We start from the raw sequence: 19,648 nt of genomic DNA, 5'->3' as shown, positions 1-19,648 counted from the left end.
TCCTGCAGATGTAAACCCTGTAAAAGCTTAAGAATAGCTAGAACGAGACTTTGTTTGTTTGTGTGTCTTTTTTTTTTATTTTATATAACCAAGTAATTTGGGTAAGCAAGCTCCTGTCTGTTGCGGTTATCCTATGGCAATAGTTTCTGGAGTCATAGCAGAAAAAATGACAATGTGGAGAAAAACTTTCCTCAATTGAAACGCCACAATTTTGGCTTAGAAACGAAAACTCGCTCCAGTTTGCTTGAAAGTATTTCAGCTAAGTACTTAAACAAACCCTTATTGAGCTAGAATGTAAATAGAAAACCAGTGTTTTACTGAGTAATCCCTTACTAAGGGGCTTTTGGAGAGACCAGCCTGACATAAGCTTTGTATAGTGCATTGCAGCTGTTGGCTTCTGGCAGGAGGAACTTAATTTCAAGCAACAGATGTATCTGAACAAACTTCAGGATACCTGTGGAACTAACGCAGCTAGTTAGCTGCTGAAAATAGTTTTATGTAGCATGTGTACTGAATCTTAAGATCAGATGTGTAATCTCTTCCTTTTGCATTTGCACATCCCACAAGGAGATAAGTTTGCTGCCAATTTTCTCATTAAAAATGGTGCCCGTGTGAATGCTGCTACACTGGGAGACCAGGAGACTCCTCTGCATCTTGTTGCATCATACAGCCCCAAGAAACACTTGCCGGATGTGATGTCAGAGATGGCACAGATTGCAGAGTCCCTCTTACAGGCTGGAGCCAATCCAAACATGCAAGACTGCAACGGAAGGTGAATATATTGGTTGATTTATTTTTGCTTTTAATAACAACTTCTATGTAATCAGTGTCCTGCAGCTCATTCAGAAATCTGTATACCTTCAAGAAATTATCTCTGTATATTAAAAACCAAGTTAGAGCCCTTCAACAGGAGAGTTGCAAATACAGGGGGCCCCCATCCCCCAGCCATCTCACCTGCAGGAAGTAGTATTTTACTAATTCACATTCTTCCTGAAAGCATTACTGAAATGGAGTCAATGCTTTGGAAAAATGAGGTGGAGGATAAAACTAGCTGGTGGAATACACTAGGAATAAATATGCACTTTGCTGATCAGCAATACATAGTTAAAGAATAGAAATGATTGTTATGGTGTTGTACCTCTTAACTGTTGGGGGAGGGGGGAAGGGCCTGGTGTCAGCTTAGCTTGCCAGCAAAGATAGTCTTTGCTAGCTCCTCTAAGCACAGCCACACTTGAGTCCATATACAAAAGCATTTGCCAATTTGTGGATAATTTTTTGTTTGGTAGTGGTGGCAAATGTCCTACTGAGTGGTGTCTACAGGGAGAACAGTAGTAGGCTGTGGAAAATGTAAGACTGCTAGATTTGGGCACTGGGAAATGGACTGAAGTCTGAAGGATTCAAATTTATCATCAGGGGAAGTTTAAATGTTCAGAGTGCTGCCTAAGATGGATGAGTTAAATTGGTTGGATGCTCAAACAGGCTCCTGGTGGCCTTGTCAAGACAGATAAGAAATAGGGTAAGTGCAACAGTCAGCGAGCAGTTTTGTGGAGGAGCAAAGTCTGGTCTAATTTGACAAATCTGTATGGTATGTGAAATGAAATCCTAATGTCAGTCTTTTACCTGCTTGCAACTACTTCATTAATCTAATTGACTTGCTTTCTACAGGACACCATTACATGCATCAATTGTTGTTAGGAATGATCCTGTGTTCAGTCAGCTTCTCCAGTGCAAACAGTAAGTGTGGGGTTTTTTGTTTTACAGGTTTTTAATCTGAATAGGGTACTCCAAACCACATCATACAGTGGGTGGGAATGTATAGCTGTAAGCTGTTTTAAACACTCCTAGCCAGTCAGCATTCTTTAGATGCTAGTAGATTCTGTGGATGCAAAATTATAAAAGTTAGTATGAGGTAGAGTGGTCTACGACATCTTGGTTCCTTTCCTAGCTTTTGCTGATAAGTGGCTTTGGGCAAGCCTCTTTATCTTTTTCCTATGCCTCCATTTTTCCCCATCTGTCAAAATGGGATGATATTGACCTCTTTTTGGGAACTACTGATGAGAAGAGTTATATATTACATAGAGCACTTCCATTTGATTCTTATGTTGGTGAGGAGGTTCTGGCTTGGTATAGAGGAGGTATTCCTCCTTGGTGTAGAGAAGTTTTTTCTCCTCCTAATGCTACCTAAAAGTACATCTGTAATCACCCAGGAGATTGACTCGGTCAGGGTTGACCCCCGTACTTGTTCTTGTGAGGAGTAAGGGAGGTCAATGAGGGAGTATTTCCTGCATCTTCCTCAGTGAGGATGGCTGGGCAAGTCAATCCTAGATACACACCAATTGCCATAGCTGGGATCAGTGTATCTACAGTCGACATTAAGGTCTGGTATAGACCTGCCCTCAGTCTGCAGAGATGCTAAGGGCACAGCAATGCCTTTGGGATAAGTAAGCAGTATTACTCTGAACTAAATTGCAGAACAGATGAGCAATTATCAGGTTCTCAAAATTGGTACTCTGGGTTTTTAAATGGAAGTTGAGCTGGAGGATTTCATTCAGGGCCAGTCCTATGCATACACAAAATAAACAGCTGCCCCAGCTGTGTGCCTTGCCTGCCTCCATTCCAGAGGCAAGGCTGGGCTGCCACCTTCTCCCACTCATCTCCACCAGGCTGGAGTGCAGAGGAGCCTTACTGAACCCCTCTAGCTGCTCTGACCTTACTTCCGGTCGCACTCCTAGTCCCAGTTGCCTCATACAACTTAGTGGTGTGAGGGTGAGGAGGAGCACATGGATACACTCCACAGCAGGCCCAGAGGTGGGGCCAGGGCCAGTCCATCTGACACACACTGTGGACAGCTGGGTGTGGGTGTGTGTCTGGATTCCTTCATGTCCCTCCCTCCTGCCCCCCCCAACCTTCTCTGGAGTAGTGCTAGTGGAGGGTGCTGCATGCTGTTTCCTCTGTGCTGTGCATCTGCCCCAGCCAGGTGTAGGGGGGAAAAAAAACAGCTGACAGCAGGTAGAAGGTGGCAGGTGGAGGAGCTGAGCTGGGCCATGAGTAAAGACATGTGACCATTACTCAGAGCAGGACAAGTTCGCTCTGCTCACCTAGCCTCCTGCTCTCTCTCAGCACAGGCTGTGAGGGACTTACTCTGGCCAGCAACTGAGGGGCTTTGCTATGGGGCAGGCCATTGGGCAGAGCGGCATGGAGCAATCCAGCCCTTGTACAGGTTTTATCCAGGGACTGTGCCCACTCAGTACACACTGGGGTCAATGAGGCACCATTTTATAATCTTGCTTAGGGCCCCTTAAAGTTAGGGATGGTCCTACTCCTATCAACTTCCTTGGGAAGTGGGTAGGACACTTGAGGTGCTTTTTAGGGAGAGCAGGCATGCTCTAGGCGCATCTAAGTCTTTAGTGCTCTCACAATCTTCAGTACTCACTAAGAGGCAGATTTCTATTTTAGAGTAGTCTATGCAAGACATGCTTCACTACAGCCTCAAAATTCTCTTCCCTTGTGCAGCTTAAACAGAAGTTTAAGGAATAGTGGCTTTAGTAAAATCTTAGCAGTTGTGTGTATACAACTTACAAAGGTGGATTTATTGCTTTTGCTTGGAGGCTTATTTTTCAGATTCTTGGAAGGTGTTACTTTGTGCTATGTCTTAAGTTTTTTTTTTTTGTTTTGTTTTTTTTAAAAAAAAACAACAACTTAATCTAAAATTCTTTCCATTTGTTAGACTAGACTTGGAATTGAAGGATCACAAGGGAAGCACAGCTCTGTGGCTTGCAGTTCAGTATATTACTGTGTCTTCTGACCTTTCTGTAAATCCTTTTGATGATGTCCCTGTTGTAAATGGAACATCCTTTGATGAGAATAGCTTTGCAGCAAGACTGATCGAGCGTGGCAGCAATACAGATGCACCTGACACAGTAACAGGTAAAACAGAGGTTTGTATTCAAGTTTAGGCAAAAGATTTAGATGACAGTCAAAAAGCAGAGATGAGCATCAACACTCACTTAATTTAAATAAGGCATCTGGCTTTTGTTCTACTAAGGTCGTCTTAAACCTCATTTGGTTAGAATTGTTCCCAAATGCTTGGATTTAGGAGTAGGGTTCAGAATCCATGTACTTTCTATATATTGTCTAGCACTCCAACTCATAGCTGTACATGCAAATTATAATTAATCATAAATGGCTGAATAAAACTTTAAAAGGTGTTCAGATGTACCCTTCATGATTACAGATGTGGTCATGGAGCAAGGTGGATGCTTATAAAATGAGTGGAAAATACTCAGACATTCTGAAATCAAGAGTACTCCCTCTTTCCAAATTTTATAGCTTTATTCTGTAGGGCAGCTTGGAAAACAGCAATGTCATGTTGAAGGGGCTGATGGGAAATTCCTATTTAATAAGTAGCATCTGTGCTGCTGGACTACAAAATTTTAAATCTCTCAATTATACTAGCCATGTTGCAAATTGTTACTTAAAATTTGGTGTGTAGTACTTCAACTCTGCATGCACTTTACTGTTATCTTTTAGGAAACTGCTTATTGCAAAGAGCAGCTGGGGCAGGAAATGAGGCAGCTGCTCTCTTCCTGGCTACGCATGGGGCAAAAGTGAACCACAGAAACAAATTGGTAAGGGAAAATGTTCTGATTATTTTGCAATAAACAAACATACTGTAGGGGTAACTAGCACAAACAGGCTTCCCATGTCACTCTTCCCCCTTATTCTCAGACCCTTTATAGTAGCTAACCAAACTATGAAATTAAGCAACTAATGAAAAATCAGTTTTAGTTATACTAGCATTGGTTCAGTTTGGGACAAGTATTGAGTAGGTCTAAAGACTTCTTTGAAAAAGCCTATGGAGTTTTTCGGGGGAGGAGAATTAGTTTTTCACTTACTGATGGGGAAAATCTTGTCTCATCACTTGAACATTCCATATTATGTACAGATACCTGTAGGCTGTTCACATGGCGCACAGACTGAAAGGTGCAGTACATACTGCAGTGATGTGTTTAATACTCTCTCCCAGTTATGCTGGTCATCGGTAAAACTTGAATAGTTTCACCTGTGATTAGAAATGCTGATGCTGGAAATCTAGACTAATTTTAACTGACGATGGTGTTGACTAGTACACAATAATAAATAAAAAAAAAAAAAAAAAAAAAAAAAAAAAAAATTTGGAAGTTGCAGTATAAAGTTCTGACCGGCGGGGGAGCTTCCTCTCTTTAGATGTTTGGTTTCAAAATTCCTTAATTTATTTCTGTTTAAAGGGAGAAACTCCACTGCATACTTCTTGTCGGCATGGCCTAGCAAATCTTACTGCAGAGCTTCTACAACAAGGAGCTAATCCTAATATTCAGACCGAAGAAGCAGTGCCTAGTCGGAAGGATGCATCATCAGCTGCATCAGAGAATGTGTACTTGCAAACTCCCCTTCATATGGCTATTGCATACAACCACCCAGATGTGGTATCGGTTATACTGGAGCAAAAAGGTAAGCTTTTGTTGAAGCTCTACTACTACTACTACTACTACTACTACTACTACTGGATAGCACAACTGGAGCAACTTGCATACAGTGGCAAGCCATAAATCTTCTCAGTTAGTCACATCTGTATCCCTGTAGGCTGTTCTTAGATTTGTTTTTCAAGAGTAATTTCTGAAGTTACTTTTTTAGAAAAACTGACTCTAGTTTGTCTGACATTTCCTGGTTTTACACAGTGAATCATACTGAATTATAAAACCTATGTAAAGAAAGTAATAGTAGAGAGATCCAATCCCAGAGGCAGGACTTGTAATGGGAGAGATGAGACACACCCACCCGAATATTAACTCTTTGCATTTTTTGTTACCCTGCATTTCAGACTGACTATAGCAAATTGTAAACTCAAGTCACCAAGGAAAAAAATTAGTTAAGGAGGATGCAAAACTCAAGCCTACTGTAGTTTTTATAACTAATCCCCATGTATTTGCTGCAATTAACATCGAGACACAAGAACAGTGGTTATTTCTGTTCCTCCATTGGAGCTGGAACGTGATTAAAAAAACCTGGAGAGTGAGAGTGTGTGTGGGAGGGGGGAAATTGCGGCTGAAGGATGTCCAATGTTTAGCAGTGCCAACAAATTTCCTTTAACCTTAAGAACTGCTTAGTTGGGAAGCATTTCAAAGTGTTTCCCCAAGGTAAGTGGCATAATCATTTGGATCAGTTAAAATTCGGATACAAAAGTGGATTTGGAAGTATCCATTTCAAGCTAATATTGATGCCTAGAATCATAGGAATGCTCATTTAGTGTCTTTTTAAAATTCTGTACTGTTCAAGAGTATAGTATTTTGTCTTTCAGCTAATGCCCTTCATGCTACCAACAACTTGCAAATCATTCCTGACTTCAGTCTCAAGGACTCCAGAGACCAGACAGTATTGGGACTAGCATTATGGACAGGTAATGGTATATACATTCTCTTTTTTTGCAGGAAGCAAAGTTGTAGAAAAATGTATTGTGAATCCTATACACAGATCTGAGGAGGAACTGTATGGATCGTAATCATCAGTTTACGAAACTACTGTATAGTTGACATGCTTTTTAAGTGAGGTAGAGGGAGCTGAAGTTTCCTTGGGATTGGGTTTCACCCCAAAATGGATAACAGTGCAGAAATTTGAGTTTTCTAGGTTGGCACAAAGATGAAACCATAGGGAAGTAAGCATTGAAAGTAAAAGCTATTTCTCCTTTAGTTCTTGGACCACTTATCTATACACATGTACTGTTATCTTCCTTTACTTTGCCTTACTTGCAGCCTTGCATCACTTAGCTTTATTCCTGTTTACTTAATTTGTTGCATGTTCTTAGCATAATAAGTATTGTCTTAATTTGAGTGGTCCCAAAGTATAGGTTAAAGTAATAAAACACATAGCTTTTGTAAAACCCAGGAATTGAGTAAAAACAAAGGGTCTTACAGTACAGGAGTTGTCCAATCCCAGGCTTGAGAGACTTCAATTTTTTTTTTTTTTTTTTTTTTTGGAAACCTTGTTTTTACATTGCCTTTCTACTAGTTTTATCCAGGGACTAATAGAACTGACTGACTGTACTGTGGAACGAGAGTGAATTTCCATCATTCAAAGTACAATGCAAGGGTTAAATCTTTGGCTTTTTGCTTTTTTGGAACTGGAAAGACTTTGCCCCTTCTCCACGTCCCTCCCTCCCCCACCTCCCTGATTAACAACTACACTGCTTTTCAGGTACAGGTATGTGCAGAATTGTGCCTTCCAAGGAAAACATCACCCTCCCCTCAACATAGGGGCTGGAGATATGGTCCCTTCCCTCTTTTTTCAAAGATTACTTTCCACTTAAGTGAATCAGATGAATCTATAACTCCTTGTCATGACACTTGTCTGCACACATCACATCCTTTGTGTGGCCTCAATTTACTTGTGGATAGTGCTTTGGGTCTTTGTCATTGAGATCTGAATCTCACAAAAGACAAGCCAGTGTTCTTTCCTTGCTGCCAGACATTTTTGGATATTAAAGCAGTATGTTGAGTGGCCTTTCATTTTGGAAAAGCAAGCAGTTCTGTAGCACCTTAAAGGCTCTAAGGAGTATTATTTTGGATGAGGTGAGTAATCTTAAGTGGGAGGGTGATAGCAATAATATATGTATTTGCATTTTGTCTTTATTTTTAAGAGCAGTTCTAGAATTTTATGACAATACAATAAGTTAGGCACTTAAATACTATAGTGATGGACACTTAGGGTTCTACAAGTATCAAAGATGAAATGAGACAGAGAGAGCTGGTGTACTAATCTATTTTTAGCCAAACTCAAATCCTGTCCTGTGTTAGATGGAAAAGTTAAATTCTAGTTAAGTTTATGCACAACATAAATCCCATCATAGTTCAGCAGTTGTCACTCTCACCAGGAAACATTTATTTGTATCATGGTGATGGAGATCAAGCTAGAGAAATATCATCAGAACTATGCTGAAAGTCACTGGGTTTGTACTTGGCTGAAGTGTTTATAATCTTCATGAATACTAAATCCACTTTAAAACAAGTCCTTACAGGGGCATTAGGAGTATGGCTGGTGGTAAAATTAATAACTAGATGTGCAGTTATGAAGACAATTTTGCATATACTAGTACAATTAGGTAGTCCATGGTTTACAAGTAGACAGTTTTACCTATATGCTGAAATACATCTAAAGATCTTCACTTGGAAACAACTTGACTTCCATATTTATTCATTATGTTAAAATTGAAGTGTCTCAATACTAGTATCCTCTGCAAAGATTTTGCCAAGATAATTACTGTATCTCAGTCTATGTAGGGATAAATATTAACAAGCTGTGATTTTACAGGCATGCACACAATAGCAGCTCAGTTGCTTGGATCTGGGGCATCCATCAATGACACAATGTCAGATGGACAGACTCTGTTACATATGGCAATACAGAGACAGGATAGCAAGAGTGCCCTCTTCTTGCTGGAACATCAAGCAGATATAAATGTCAGGTAAGCTTTTTGGTTTTTATACCTGCTGGTGTAGTTCTGAAATTGGTTGAATTAAACAGCTTCTGTGAACAGCTTGAGTAAAAAGTGCCTAATTATCAAATGTTGAGAGATTTTTTTTTTTGGGAAACTTAATTATTGATGGCCTGTCAGTCATAGATACTACCCTCCAGTGTCAGATTTCCCAGTGATCAAAGATCAAGAGTTGGAACATGGCCCTAGCATTATCTGAATTTTGTAGTTACTATTGGTGGCCTATTTCAAATCACTTAGCATAGTGGAATTCTATCAGTGCTATATCTGTCCTCTTTTGAAACTCCCTTGTGTGTGCAGGAGTCCAGGTCTAGTAACTTTGTAAAATCAGATTCATCCTTACATTACAGAATCCAGTCTTCCACAATAGACTTCAAGATTTTCATCTAGTAAGATGAATGGAAACCCTTCACATCTATAGAGCTGTTAATGCCTGCAGACTCCAGAAAACAGTTTAGCACTGGCTTACGCTTGATTCATTCTTGGAAGGCATTCTTCTAAATCACTTTATAGCACCAAACACAAGAACCAAATGTAAGATTCTGTCATTGGGCCAGAAAAAAACTTCATTGGCTGAGTGACGACATTGGACTAATGCCAAATATCCCTGTCCTAGTCCAGTACTTCAGATTTGCCTTTGCTTTGAAGTAGTGGTTCATTATAGATGGCTGCATGCTCTTCCATGGCACTAGCTGCTCTAAATAGCAATTTTTGGTTTGAAACAGATGCGTAACTGTACTGGGAATAGACCTGCTGAAAAACATCTTGCTGCTGTCCACTAACGCAACAGCTTGGAGAGTTTTTTTCTTTTTTTTAAAAAAAAAAAAAAAAAGGGCGGTGGGGGGAAGACAGTAGGTTTATGGCTATTGACTAAATACAATGACATCCTACCCTTCTTACAGGTTTTAAATTAGACACTTTTCCAATCAAGGAGTTTAAAATCCAAGAATGACTCTAGAGCAGATACCGAATGGTCTGCCAATAAACTAACATGCAAGGTTTGTATTTTTAATGAGGTGATGGCAATAAACCTTTATACAGCAATTATACATATTGCAGAACTCAGGATGGAGAGACAGCCCTTCAGTTAGCTATAAAAAACCAGCTTCCCCTTGTGGTTGATGCTATTTGTACCAGAGGGGCAGACATGTCTGTGCCAGATGAGAAAGGGAATCCTCCACTATGGCTTGCCTTGGAAAATAATTTGGAAGATATTGCTTCAACTCTGGTAAGATGAGCACTTTTTAACCATACCCTTAATTTTTACAAAAATATTTCATGAGGAGACAGTAGTACCTAAGCTACCTTTTTTCAAAGGGAATGTATTACAAACCCCCAAAACTGATGGAATATAGAGAGATTAAACTGTGGGTTACCTTCATGATGATGATTGTAGCCGGGGAGGTAGGCATTTAGTTGCTACTCTTGAGGAGGGAGGGGGCACGGGGAAATACCTAAGTAACTATATGTAACTGAGATGCAGGCATGCATTGTGCTTGATTGTTAATTCAGGTAAGACATGGCTGTGATGCAACTTGCTGGGGTCCAGGACCAGGTGCATGCTTACAGACGCTTCTGCACAGAGCTATTGATGAAAACAATGAACAGATAGCATGCTTCCTTATTCGCAGGTGAGATGTGAATCTGTTTCACAACCTGGTAGTGTACATGTCTTGCTCCCAGCATATTAGACCAGGTAGGGGAGGATATATCTTTTATTGGACCAGCTTCTGTTAGTAAAAGACAAGCTTTTCAGCTTATATAGAGCTCTTCACGTTGGTGTAGCTCAAAAGCTTTATTTCCTGAATAGAAGTTGGTCCAACAAGAAACTTTCACCCACCTTGTTACACTACAAAGGAAATTCTTTCATGTTTGTTTGTGCCACACATCATATTTGTTAGTGCTATTTGAAGGTTCTATCCTTCCTACTAGAGTAGTGCTTTCCTAGTGGATGTGGTCTCTGGCATTACTTAACCCATCCAGTTTGATAACTCTTAATATATTGTGACCATTTTGATATGTGCAACCAAAGCGTAAGTGCACCAGTACAGGTTAAATGTACATTTTAATTCTTGCCAAGATAAGCATGGGCATACATACTTCAATAATCTTAATCGTTTGATCTCATTGTCCTACAAGGCTTTGTTCTGTTTTTTAGATTTTACTCTTTTGCATGGAATTGCTTCATCAAATGAAGCCTATGACAGAAGCTACCAGGCACAGTAGCATGTACATGGTAGCATACTCAATTGCTGTTTTGAAACATCAGCTTAAATTGTTTAAGGGAAATTGCAGTTCCTTAAGCTTTTTGTTCATGTTTACACAAGTGTTAAGCAGTAAAAGTGCTTTTTCCCCTAGATAGATGTTAATGTGCAAATTATGACTATTAAGATGCTTACTGTGACCATAGGTAAGGGTGAAATTCTTGAGGTTTAATACATGCACATGCAAGCAATAGCTTCATTAGCTGCTCTTGTAAGGGAAAGCTTTCTACATTGGTTTGGGGCTGCTAGTGTCTGTTTATCTGATGAAATATTTGACTGGCATGTTGCTGTCTTTCCAGTGGTTGTGATGTAAATAGTCCTAGACAGCCAGGTGCTAATGGAGAAGGAGAAGAAGAAGCTCGAGATGGACAGACACCTCTGCATTTGGCAGCTTGCTGGGGGCTGGAAGAGGTAGTACAATGCCTCCTAGAGTTTGCTGCCAATGTAAATGCACAGGTATGTAAATACATGTATGGTGTGTTAAGTAGAGATTCTTGCTAATTTTTTAAGCTAGCTTGAGACTCTTGATTTTAATATGTTAATCTTTTATTTGGCACAGTTAGTGTGGTGCAGCTTTAAAACAAAAAACAGACTATCCAGTGCTCTCTTCCTATCTATGCACCTGGAATACGTACATGTTAACATTCATAATGCTTAGCTTTTTTTAATACATCTTACTCCCCATTGGGTTAGAGACACAACTGTAAAATAGTAAAAACCAAGAGTTAAAAACTCTAAAATCCCCTGAATGTAGTGTGCACTCATGCCCCTGAAGCTCCTGCCTATCTAAACTTACCCTGTTTAATTGACTAATTGGATTTGTGGCATTGGTGGGTTTAGAACTGCTGGTCGTTATACAGCTTCATGCATGTAGTTTATAATCCATATTTGCTTCAAAACATGCACCAGTTTGAAAACAAACTATGGAATAATGTGACTGCAAGAATCCCAAAAGTTTCTATGGTCCATCAACTTACACTTCAATGTTTGTGTGATGGATGGAATTTTCTGATGTTTCCTGCTTATTTCTCCTCTGAAATCTAAGTCCTAAATGCCTCAATAGTTAGCCCAAATTCAGTAGATGGAAAATATCAGGTAATTTAACACCCTAAAGTAACTGCCAGTGTATCTTTTTTGCATGATGCAGAGAGTGTAAAGAAACAACTCTTTAACCTTGAACATTCCCTTCCCCACCCTCCCACTTCAAGGAGTCAACACCTGAAATAGTAAGACTTACTGATCTGTGCTTCAGTGGTTACATGTAATTCTGGCCACAGCTGTTAAATGCTCATGACTCCAGAAATATGGGGCTCTTAAGGGAGAGTTTATGAATCTGGGCTACTGTTCAAACAAGCAGGTTATTAAGGTCTAGGTCCCAAGAACCAAGTCAGATAACAAATAGTCTGTATTCCTATTAAAATGGGAGGCTTTAACAGTTTTCTTAAATCCAGGTAGTCTCCTGATGGGGGATTTAAAAGGTGCTATCTCCCACTCTTGCCGTACTTCTGCCTTCCTCTTGGAAGCAAGAGGAACTATGTATTCATATACCTGATGTGCAATGTCAACTTCATAGTTTCTATTTGTAGGATGCAGAGGGAAGAACACCAATCCATGTAGCCATTAGCAACCAACATAGTGTCATCATTCAGCTGATGATCTCTCATCCGGAAATCACACTTAATATACGTGACCGGCAAGGCATGACTCCCTTTGCATGTGCTATGACCTACAAGAATAACAAAGCAGCAGAAGCCATTCTAAAGCGGGAGCCAGGAGCTGCTGAGCAGGTAAAGTGGGGCTATCATAGAGATACCAGGTTCTTTAACCATGCCAGATGCACAGGTGTCTACAGGCCTGTGCTCTGCAGAGATCATGCTTTATTTTTGCTCTTAACTGGCTTATTTGAGATACTAATAAGTGTGGCGTGGAAGCAATGTCTGCTAGTAAACCAAAGGCTACCTGTATAGAAGTGGTGTGCTGAGTCTCGGCATCGTCATTTTTCTTTATGGTGTCTTGTCAGTTCCAATAGTCACTTACCACCTCTTGCCCAGCATAAATTGAAGGGTGAGCCCAGGCAGATGGAGCAGGTGAGGGGCAAAGCAAGGCATTAATACCTTTGTGGTAAAATAAATGAAATCCTGTGTTTGTTTGTTTTTTGTTTTTTTTGTTTGTTTGTCTTAATCTGACTTCAGCCAAAGTAAACATGCTAGAACAGGGCTGTAAATGATTCTTAAAATTGAACTCCTTTGGGCAAGTACTGGCACTGGGACAGTTTATTCTGAAGAAACGAAACACAGCATCAAACAACATTCTTAGTTGTGACTTAGAAATGCAATGTAAAATTGTGGAACCTTCACCTGTATTGTCAGGCTTCTTGGTGGAAATTTTGGACAGCTGTTCGAGAGTCTTCTCCTTCTACCTTCTGTAAGTTAACCACCTGCTGAGTTTTTGGGTGCACAGTTCAGATAACAGATTTAACTCAACAACTTGTGTAACACAATTCTAAAATCCATGGTGCACCACTTAATGCTGCCTTTATGATGCGTGAATAGTGTTGTGCACTTAGTGTTCTCTCTTCTCCCCTCCCCCCCCCAGTATAATCCTAAGAACACATTTTGCATTACTGTTTTGGGGTTGCATGTAAAACTAATGTAAATCAGAACTCCATAAAATAACAATTAACCTGTTTTGCCTATTTGGTAAAGTATTATCCAACCTTCAGTTGCACCTAGAAATCAAAAAGATGTAAAAACACAATGTGACACAATACAAATTTGCAAACTACTGGTTTTGAAAATGGAGGTCCTTAAAGTGCTAGGAAATCCATTCTATGTATTTCTTGGCAACTAAGGATCCATTTGCTAGTGAAGAAATGGGCTCTTTGCAGATATTGGCTGAGATGATGGCACAAAGTATGTTTCATTTGACCATATTGTGCACAAACAGAACAAAGACTGTCCCTTGTCTCAAAGGAATTTGCAGGCTAAGTATTCAAGAGAAAGTAGATACATGCAGACAACTCAGACAACATCCCATTGTTTCCTTGTCAGCATAATGGGCAATATCAGTGCACTAGGAACCTATAAGATGGGCTTATGGTTTTTTGTGTTTGTTTTTTTTTTTGACTACTGGCTCTGCCTTGATGTGGGGGGTGTGAAGGATAGCTTTTTGTGAGGGGACTATTTACAGGGATCTCCAACTTGGAAAAGAACAGTTCTTTTTTGGAACCTCAACAGATGAACACTGGATCATCACTGGGAAGAGGCTAAGTGGAGGCATGATAGGTTGTGAAGGGTCTCATAAGTAAAAACAAGTAGCTCATCTCTGGAGTGAGAGGAGACCCACAAGAAGGATTCCTAGAGAAGGCTGATGTGGGCCAACTGACAGGGTAGGAAAATGGTTGTTGCAGTCACATTCTGGAAGGACGTGAGGAGAAGCCAGGTTGCATTTGTTAAAGACGGACGTATGTCTAGTTTAAAGAGAGAGCTCCCAGGATCATCCAACAATAGATCCGATGTGTCCTAACTCTTCCAGAGTGGCCTTTTGTAAGACTGCTTTCTGCTTTCTCTCAATATCTCAGGTGGATAACAAAGGTCGGAACTTCCTCCACATAGCTGTTCAGAACTCTGATATTGAGAGCGTGCTCTTCCTCATCAGTGTCCAGGCCAATGTAAATTCTCGAGTACAGGATGCATCGAAGCTAACACCTTTGCATCTTGCTGTACAAGCAGGCTCAGAAATTATTGTGCGAAATCTGGTATGTTCTGGGAAAAAGTCTAGTGATTTAATGTCCTTGGTTTTTTCTGCTAATGTTCCAATATAGATTGTAAATCCTTTTAAAATATATGTTATCAGCACTTAACTGGGAGTTGAGATACATGCACATAGGCCTAAGCTTAGTCTGAACTTGATAGAGCACTTTATCTGTGCTTCATTCTTCTGTAATAGAAATATTTGCCTCAAACCTGCAGGTGGTACAAGATCTAATTGGAAAATATCATCTATTTGGAGTGGAAATGATCTAGTGTACTGGCTGTTAATAGTCTCAAAGGAGACATTTTAAGGATGTCTTTTTATAGCTTCTTGCAGGTGCAAAGGTGAACGAGCTGACTAAGCACCGACAGACTGCTCTCCACCTAGCTGCTCAGCAGGACCTGCCCACAATTTGCTCTGTCCTTCTAGAGAATGGAGTAGACTTTGCAGCTGTGGATGAAAATGGAAATAATGGTAAATGATGAAAGTTTAGAAATGGGTACAGTCTTTGTAATTTGCATTCTAGCCCTTGGTAGCCTCTGGTTGGAGAACTGGTTGCTGAGAGGACTCCTCCAGTTTGTTCAAGGATATATAGAAGGAATGGGCTGAGTCCTAGAAATGTGACTTTAAAATGTGCAGGTACATGATTTTGTCAATTCCTAACACCTCCGAGTTCTTTGGAATGCAACTTGAACCTTGTATTTGTCTCTTTCCCTTCCGCAGCTCTTCATCTGGCTGTGATGCATGGTCGTCTAAACAATATCCGTATCCTCCTGACGGAATGTAATGTGGATGCTGAAGCCATTAATCTTCGGTAAGTACTACACTTAAGTACTACTTTGCATGAACACAGACTTAAATTGTGTGTGTAAAGAGTGCACCGACCTCTTGCACTCTGAAGATCTAGCTTTAAAGTAAATTGATGGACTCTTAAGGTGTGCAAAGCAATAAATGTTAAATTGGCTTCCTTCAAATCCATCTGAACAAATCTTACACTCATCTCTGCATGAATTAACCACTAAATCAGATGCATTGAACTCAACTACTAATTCAAGATGTGCACTTTAATTGCACATGATGTGGTTTAAAACTAGCTGCCACACTGCTTTGTGGACAAGTCAGTCTGAAGGTGGCTGAAGAAAATCAGTATTATATTGGTCTGTGTAACATGTAATATTTGAGTATTTTGTCTTGTCAGCGGTCAATCACCGATGCACATTTTGGGACAATATGGGAAAGACAATGCAGCAGCCATCTGTGAGCTCTTCTTAGAATGTATGCCTGAATATCCTTTAGACAAACCGGATGCTGAAGGAAATACAGGTAACTGGAATACGAATGATGCTGATTTTTACAAAATACTACATAATTGGTGAACTGAAGAAATTAGGCCTGATTGCCATTACACTTGTAAAATGGAGATGCAAGTATTCAGTTGTGTTAATAAGTTATTCTCTACATTGTAAGACCAAATTAATAGTTGCCACAGTTCCAAGGTAACTGCCACTCTGATACCTTCATGGCCTCCTCTAGGGTAACTCCCTTACATTTCAGACCTCTAGCCCTTAGCACCATCTCTCTGTCCAGACCACAGATTTCAATAGTAGATTAAAGTAATTCAGTGATCACCTCAGCAGGTCTGATCTTCTAGGGTCTCCGGGACATTGACAGGTTAACGAGCAACTGCCCAGCTTTCATAAAGTGAAATTCTGTTTGCTTGTAAGATGCATCTTGTTGGGAATGCTCTTCCTGACTGAACACCACGTGTAGCTTATCAGTCAGTTGTCGGTTTTCCAGCTAGGCATTCTGATAGGATTTATATAGTTCAGGATCTCTGTGTCAGTTCCATATCGGTTCTTAAATCCTGTTTGTGTGTGGAAGCCATCACCCTGATAGAGGTCACATACATTTGTTGGTTCTTGCTGGGCCTTTTGAGCCAGGTAAAACTAGTCTATCCAACTTTCCCTGAGGAAGGAGTCCCTTTTTACCTCCAGAGTTGCTGTGTGCCTAGGGATCTACATTAGTTTATTCCCTAGTGATTTCAGTTCCTGCAGAAAACATATCTCCCCTGTCAAGTTAGGAATCTGATCATTAGCTAGTATAATGCTTCTAAAGTTGATGCGTAGTCTTTCAATATTCTATACTAGCTGTTACACGTGGGGAGAGGAGAGAGTTTACAGCCTGCCCAAGATGGGGAATGTCTGCCTTTTGGTTTTTCAGTGCTTCTGTTGGCCTATATGAAGGGAAATGCTAACTTGTGCCGTGCTATAGTGAGAGCTGGGGCTCGTCTTGGGGTTAACAATAATCAAGGAGTAAATATCTTCAACTACCAAGTTGCTACAAAACAGCTTCTCTTTAGACTCTTGGGTAAGTACACAATTTTCAAGTTGTGGTGTTTTTATAAAAAAGTGGGGGGCAGGCTTGAAGTTGGCACTCTGCATGAGTGGTCTGACTTGAGTGGAGCTTGGCTCCCATGGATTCCACAGCCTTAATTGAGACTGAAGTGGTCAGTGGATCTGTGCTTAACTGCAGACACTTGGGCCTGACCTTTGGACAGACCTCCTTTTTTAATTAAAAACAAAAAAAAAAATTTAAGGTAATATTCCACAAGCGTCATTAGTTGTCAAAGTGAAAACTTTTTGTTGTCTGTCGAGCACTTTCTGTGTATGTCTTGGACAGTGAGAACAAGTGTTGTCTTGGCTGGCATTTTAACGTTGCATGCCGTTGCAGGAGGGTCTAGCTTCCATTGATTTAATGCTTCCAGGAAAAAAAAAATTCTGCTTTACATTCTGAACTTTGGTACACCTGTGAAGACCTAATATATAAAGTTTCATTAAGTGTGTGGACGGGGGTGAGGGGAGGGAACAATTTGTTCAGCAGTTTGAGCCTATGATAGTACTTGTCTAAACTCTGGCAGCAGGGGCAAAATGATCATTCTAAATCTCCTCCTCTTACAAATGTACGAGCTATGAAGTGGAGGAGACGTGTTGCAAGGGATATGCAGGTACTCCAGTCCAATAGTATTTCTCCTTTGCCACAGATATGCTGTCCAAAGAACCTCCCTGGTGTGATGGCTCCAACTGCTATGAATGCACTGCCAGGTTTGGAGTCACAACAAGGAAACATCATTGGTAACTTGATCTATATTAACCCATGACTACATCCTTGCCCCCTGCTAAAAAAACAAACCTGATCTTCGGAATGTAACTGGCTTGGCTGCTTCTTGGAAGAAACAGCCATCTGTAGAGCATATAAAATGCATATTTGGTAAAGGAATGCTTGCTCCCCCGAACTAAAGCCCCAAAACAGGATGTGACTGAGTTGCTCGGCTGAACAGGGTTTTTTCTTCCAAATCCTGACAGAAACAGGCCTTTTGGGTATAAGCTACCCTCTGAATGACAGGCTGTTGGCGAGTTAGGTGCATGCAGTTGCATGTAAGGAAAACTGCCTATCAAGGGAGCTTCTTTTTCCTGCGGGGGGGGGAGCCATTGCTGGAGTGTTTGGATGATGATACCTGTGTAGTTGTAGCCATGGTGGTCACAGGATATGAGACAAGGTAGGCGGGAATATCTTTTATAGGACCAACATCTTGTGTATCAACAGAAGGTGGGGACAATAAATATCTCAGAGGAACCTTCTGTTTATTACAGAAGGGTTTGCAAGCCGTAGCAAGGAAGGAAAACCCTTCTATAGGCAGAAGTCTGACAGTCTATTGGATTGTGGTCTTGTTAACACCAAGTATACAGGCAGTGGCAGCAACTGATAGAAAGGGGACAAGGAGAAGCAAGTACAACTCTGTTACATGTAAATTATTAAGCAAGAAGGCCAAGTGGCATAGTCAGGTTCTTAAAGCTGTATTAAGTCAATATTCAGTTGTGAGCTCTTTTCCTAAAAGCAACTTTTTTTTTTTTTTTTTTAGTATTATGAGCAGCCTCTGTTCTGGAGGTATACAGTAGAACATCTGTTACAAACAAGTTGGATGTCCCTAGCTCAGGACTCTTGAGACCTGGGCTGTCCCAAACCAGAGTTCCCTAGACTAGGGGAGGTCAGCGCTTCCGTTGACCACCAGTCCCAGTCTCTGGGCTTTCTTCCTGTTGCAGAAGGCCACCAGTCTCCCAGCCTGCTGACCTGTTAACTGCTGAGGCTTCCAACTGCACTTCCCTGCTGCCAGCCGGGCTGGGGCTTCTAGCTGCAACTTCCCAACCCCTAGGTGGAGCTCTCTTGCCACCAAGGCACTCTGATGCAGCAGTATCAATAGTCCTGACAAACAAGAGAATCCCAGATTTTAGAGGTTCAATCTGGATATGAAAAGTGCTAAATGCAGGTCTTCCTAGCTGTAGTTTACCATAGTTTTTGACTTAAGTGGCCACAGATTGGTTCAGAAAAAACACATCTGCAAAGCTGAGATAGACTGCTCTAGGAGAGGTATGTGTCAGTATGGCTATAGTGCATCTTGGCTAATATTTCTCATTGGGTTCAAAGTGAGAGTTTCTATGCCCATGCTCATCAGGGAAACTGATCATTGGGCTTGAAAATAGTTGCTGGCCTTAGTCCTTAATGAAAGAACTAATGCCAAGTGATGCAGCCAAGGTGCCAGTAAGGGACAAATATCACCCATATGGGAGATGAGTTGCTGTTTAACTGCTGTAGCTCCCTCTGAAGGCTGGCAGAACTGTTTCCAGTGCTTAAAGGTCAAGATTCTAATCTCTGGAATTAGTTCCCTCAGTTATGGAGACTTACTCCCTTAGTGTGAACTCTGATTAGGCTGGAGTGGTTCTCTAAGCTAGAACAGATTCTGGTTAGTGTTTGATACAGAAGGAAATTGAATTCTGCAGTAGTATTGATGTGGGCAGAGCTGGCACTATTAATTCTGGTCATAGAGTAAGCATTGGCTTAACAGGAAGACCAATTCCCAGTCCACCAATGATTTGTAAATAACACTTGGCCGTATCTACACTAGCTTCCAACTTCAAAGGGAGCATGGTAGGTAGAGAGTCAGGAGGTTATTAATGAAATACTGCGGTGTGCATGCAGCACTTCACTAAGCTAATTTGCCCCTGTGGCAACTTTGAAGTGCCAGCTTGCATGTAGCCTCAAAGTGAAG

General features: G+C 40.8%; 2 protein-coding genes across 3 annotated transcripts in view; one reads left to right on the top strand and one right to left on the bottom strand.

Annotated features, from left to right (window-relative positions):
* The window catches only part of CYB5D2 (cytochrome b5 domain containing 2), a 68,898-nt gene that overhangs the window by 32,809 nt on the left and 16,441 nt on the right, over positions 1 to 19,648 (bottom strand). The window lies entirely within an intron of this gene.
* Positions 1 to 19,648, top strand: part of ANKFY1 (ankyrin repeat and FYVE domain containing 1) — a 58,665-nt gene that overhangs the window by 33,007 nt on the left and 6,010 nt on the right. The window contains exons 8-24 of one of the 2 annotated variants that reach the window (XM_075014032.1): positions 568 to 772; positions 1,666 to 1,734; positions 3,728 to 3,927; positions 4,531 to 4,628; positions 5,268 to 5,490; positions 6,338 to 6,436; positions 8,344 to 8,497; positions 9,587 to 9,755; positions 10,040 to 10,158; positions 11,091 to 11,247; positions 12,378 to 12,578; positions 14,372 to 14,548; positions 14,871 to 15,018; positions 15,268 to 15,358; positions 15,743 to 15,867; positions 16,765 to 16,911; positions 17,585 to 17,675. In XM_075014032.1, the coding sequence (XP_074870133.1) occupies positions 568 to 772; positions 1,666 to 1,734; positions 3,728 to 3,927; positions 4,531 to 4,628; positions 5,268 to 5,490; positions 6,338 to 6,436; positions 8,344 to 8,497; positions 9,587 to 9,755; positions 10,040 to 10,158; positions 11,091 to 11,247; positions 12,378 to 12,578; positions 14,372 to 14,548; positions 14,871 to 15,018; positions 15,268 to 15,358; positions 15,743 to 15,867; positions 16,765 to 16,911; positions 17,585 to 17,675 (2,473 nt within the window). The remainder of the gene's footprint in view (positions 1 to 567; positions 773 to 1,665; positions 1,735 to 3,727; positions 3,928 to 4,530; positions 4,629 to 5,267; positions 5,491 to 6,337; positions 6,437 to 8,343; positions 8,498 to 9,586; positions 9,756 to 10,039; positions 10,159 to 11,090; positions 11,248 to 12,377; positions 12,579 to 14,371; positions 14,549 to 14,870; positions 15,019 to 15,267; positions 15,359 to 15,742; positions 15,868 to 16,764; positions 16,912 to 17,584; positions 17,676 to 19,648) is intronic. The other variant, XM_075014033.1, reaches the window with a different exon arrangement.

This window comes from Carettochelys insculpta, chromosome 19 (assembly GCF_033958435.1).
Source record: "Carettochelys insculpta isolate YL-2023 chromosome 19, ASM3395843v1, whole genome shotgun sequence".
NCBI lineage: Eukaryota > Metazoa > Chordata > Testudines > Carettochelyidae > Carettochelys > Carettochelys insculpta.
Note: the sequence above shows the minus strand (reverse complement) of the source record. Positions and strands in the feature narration are given on the sequence as shown.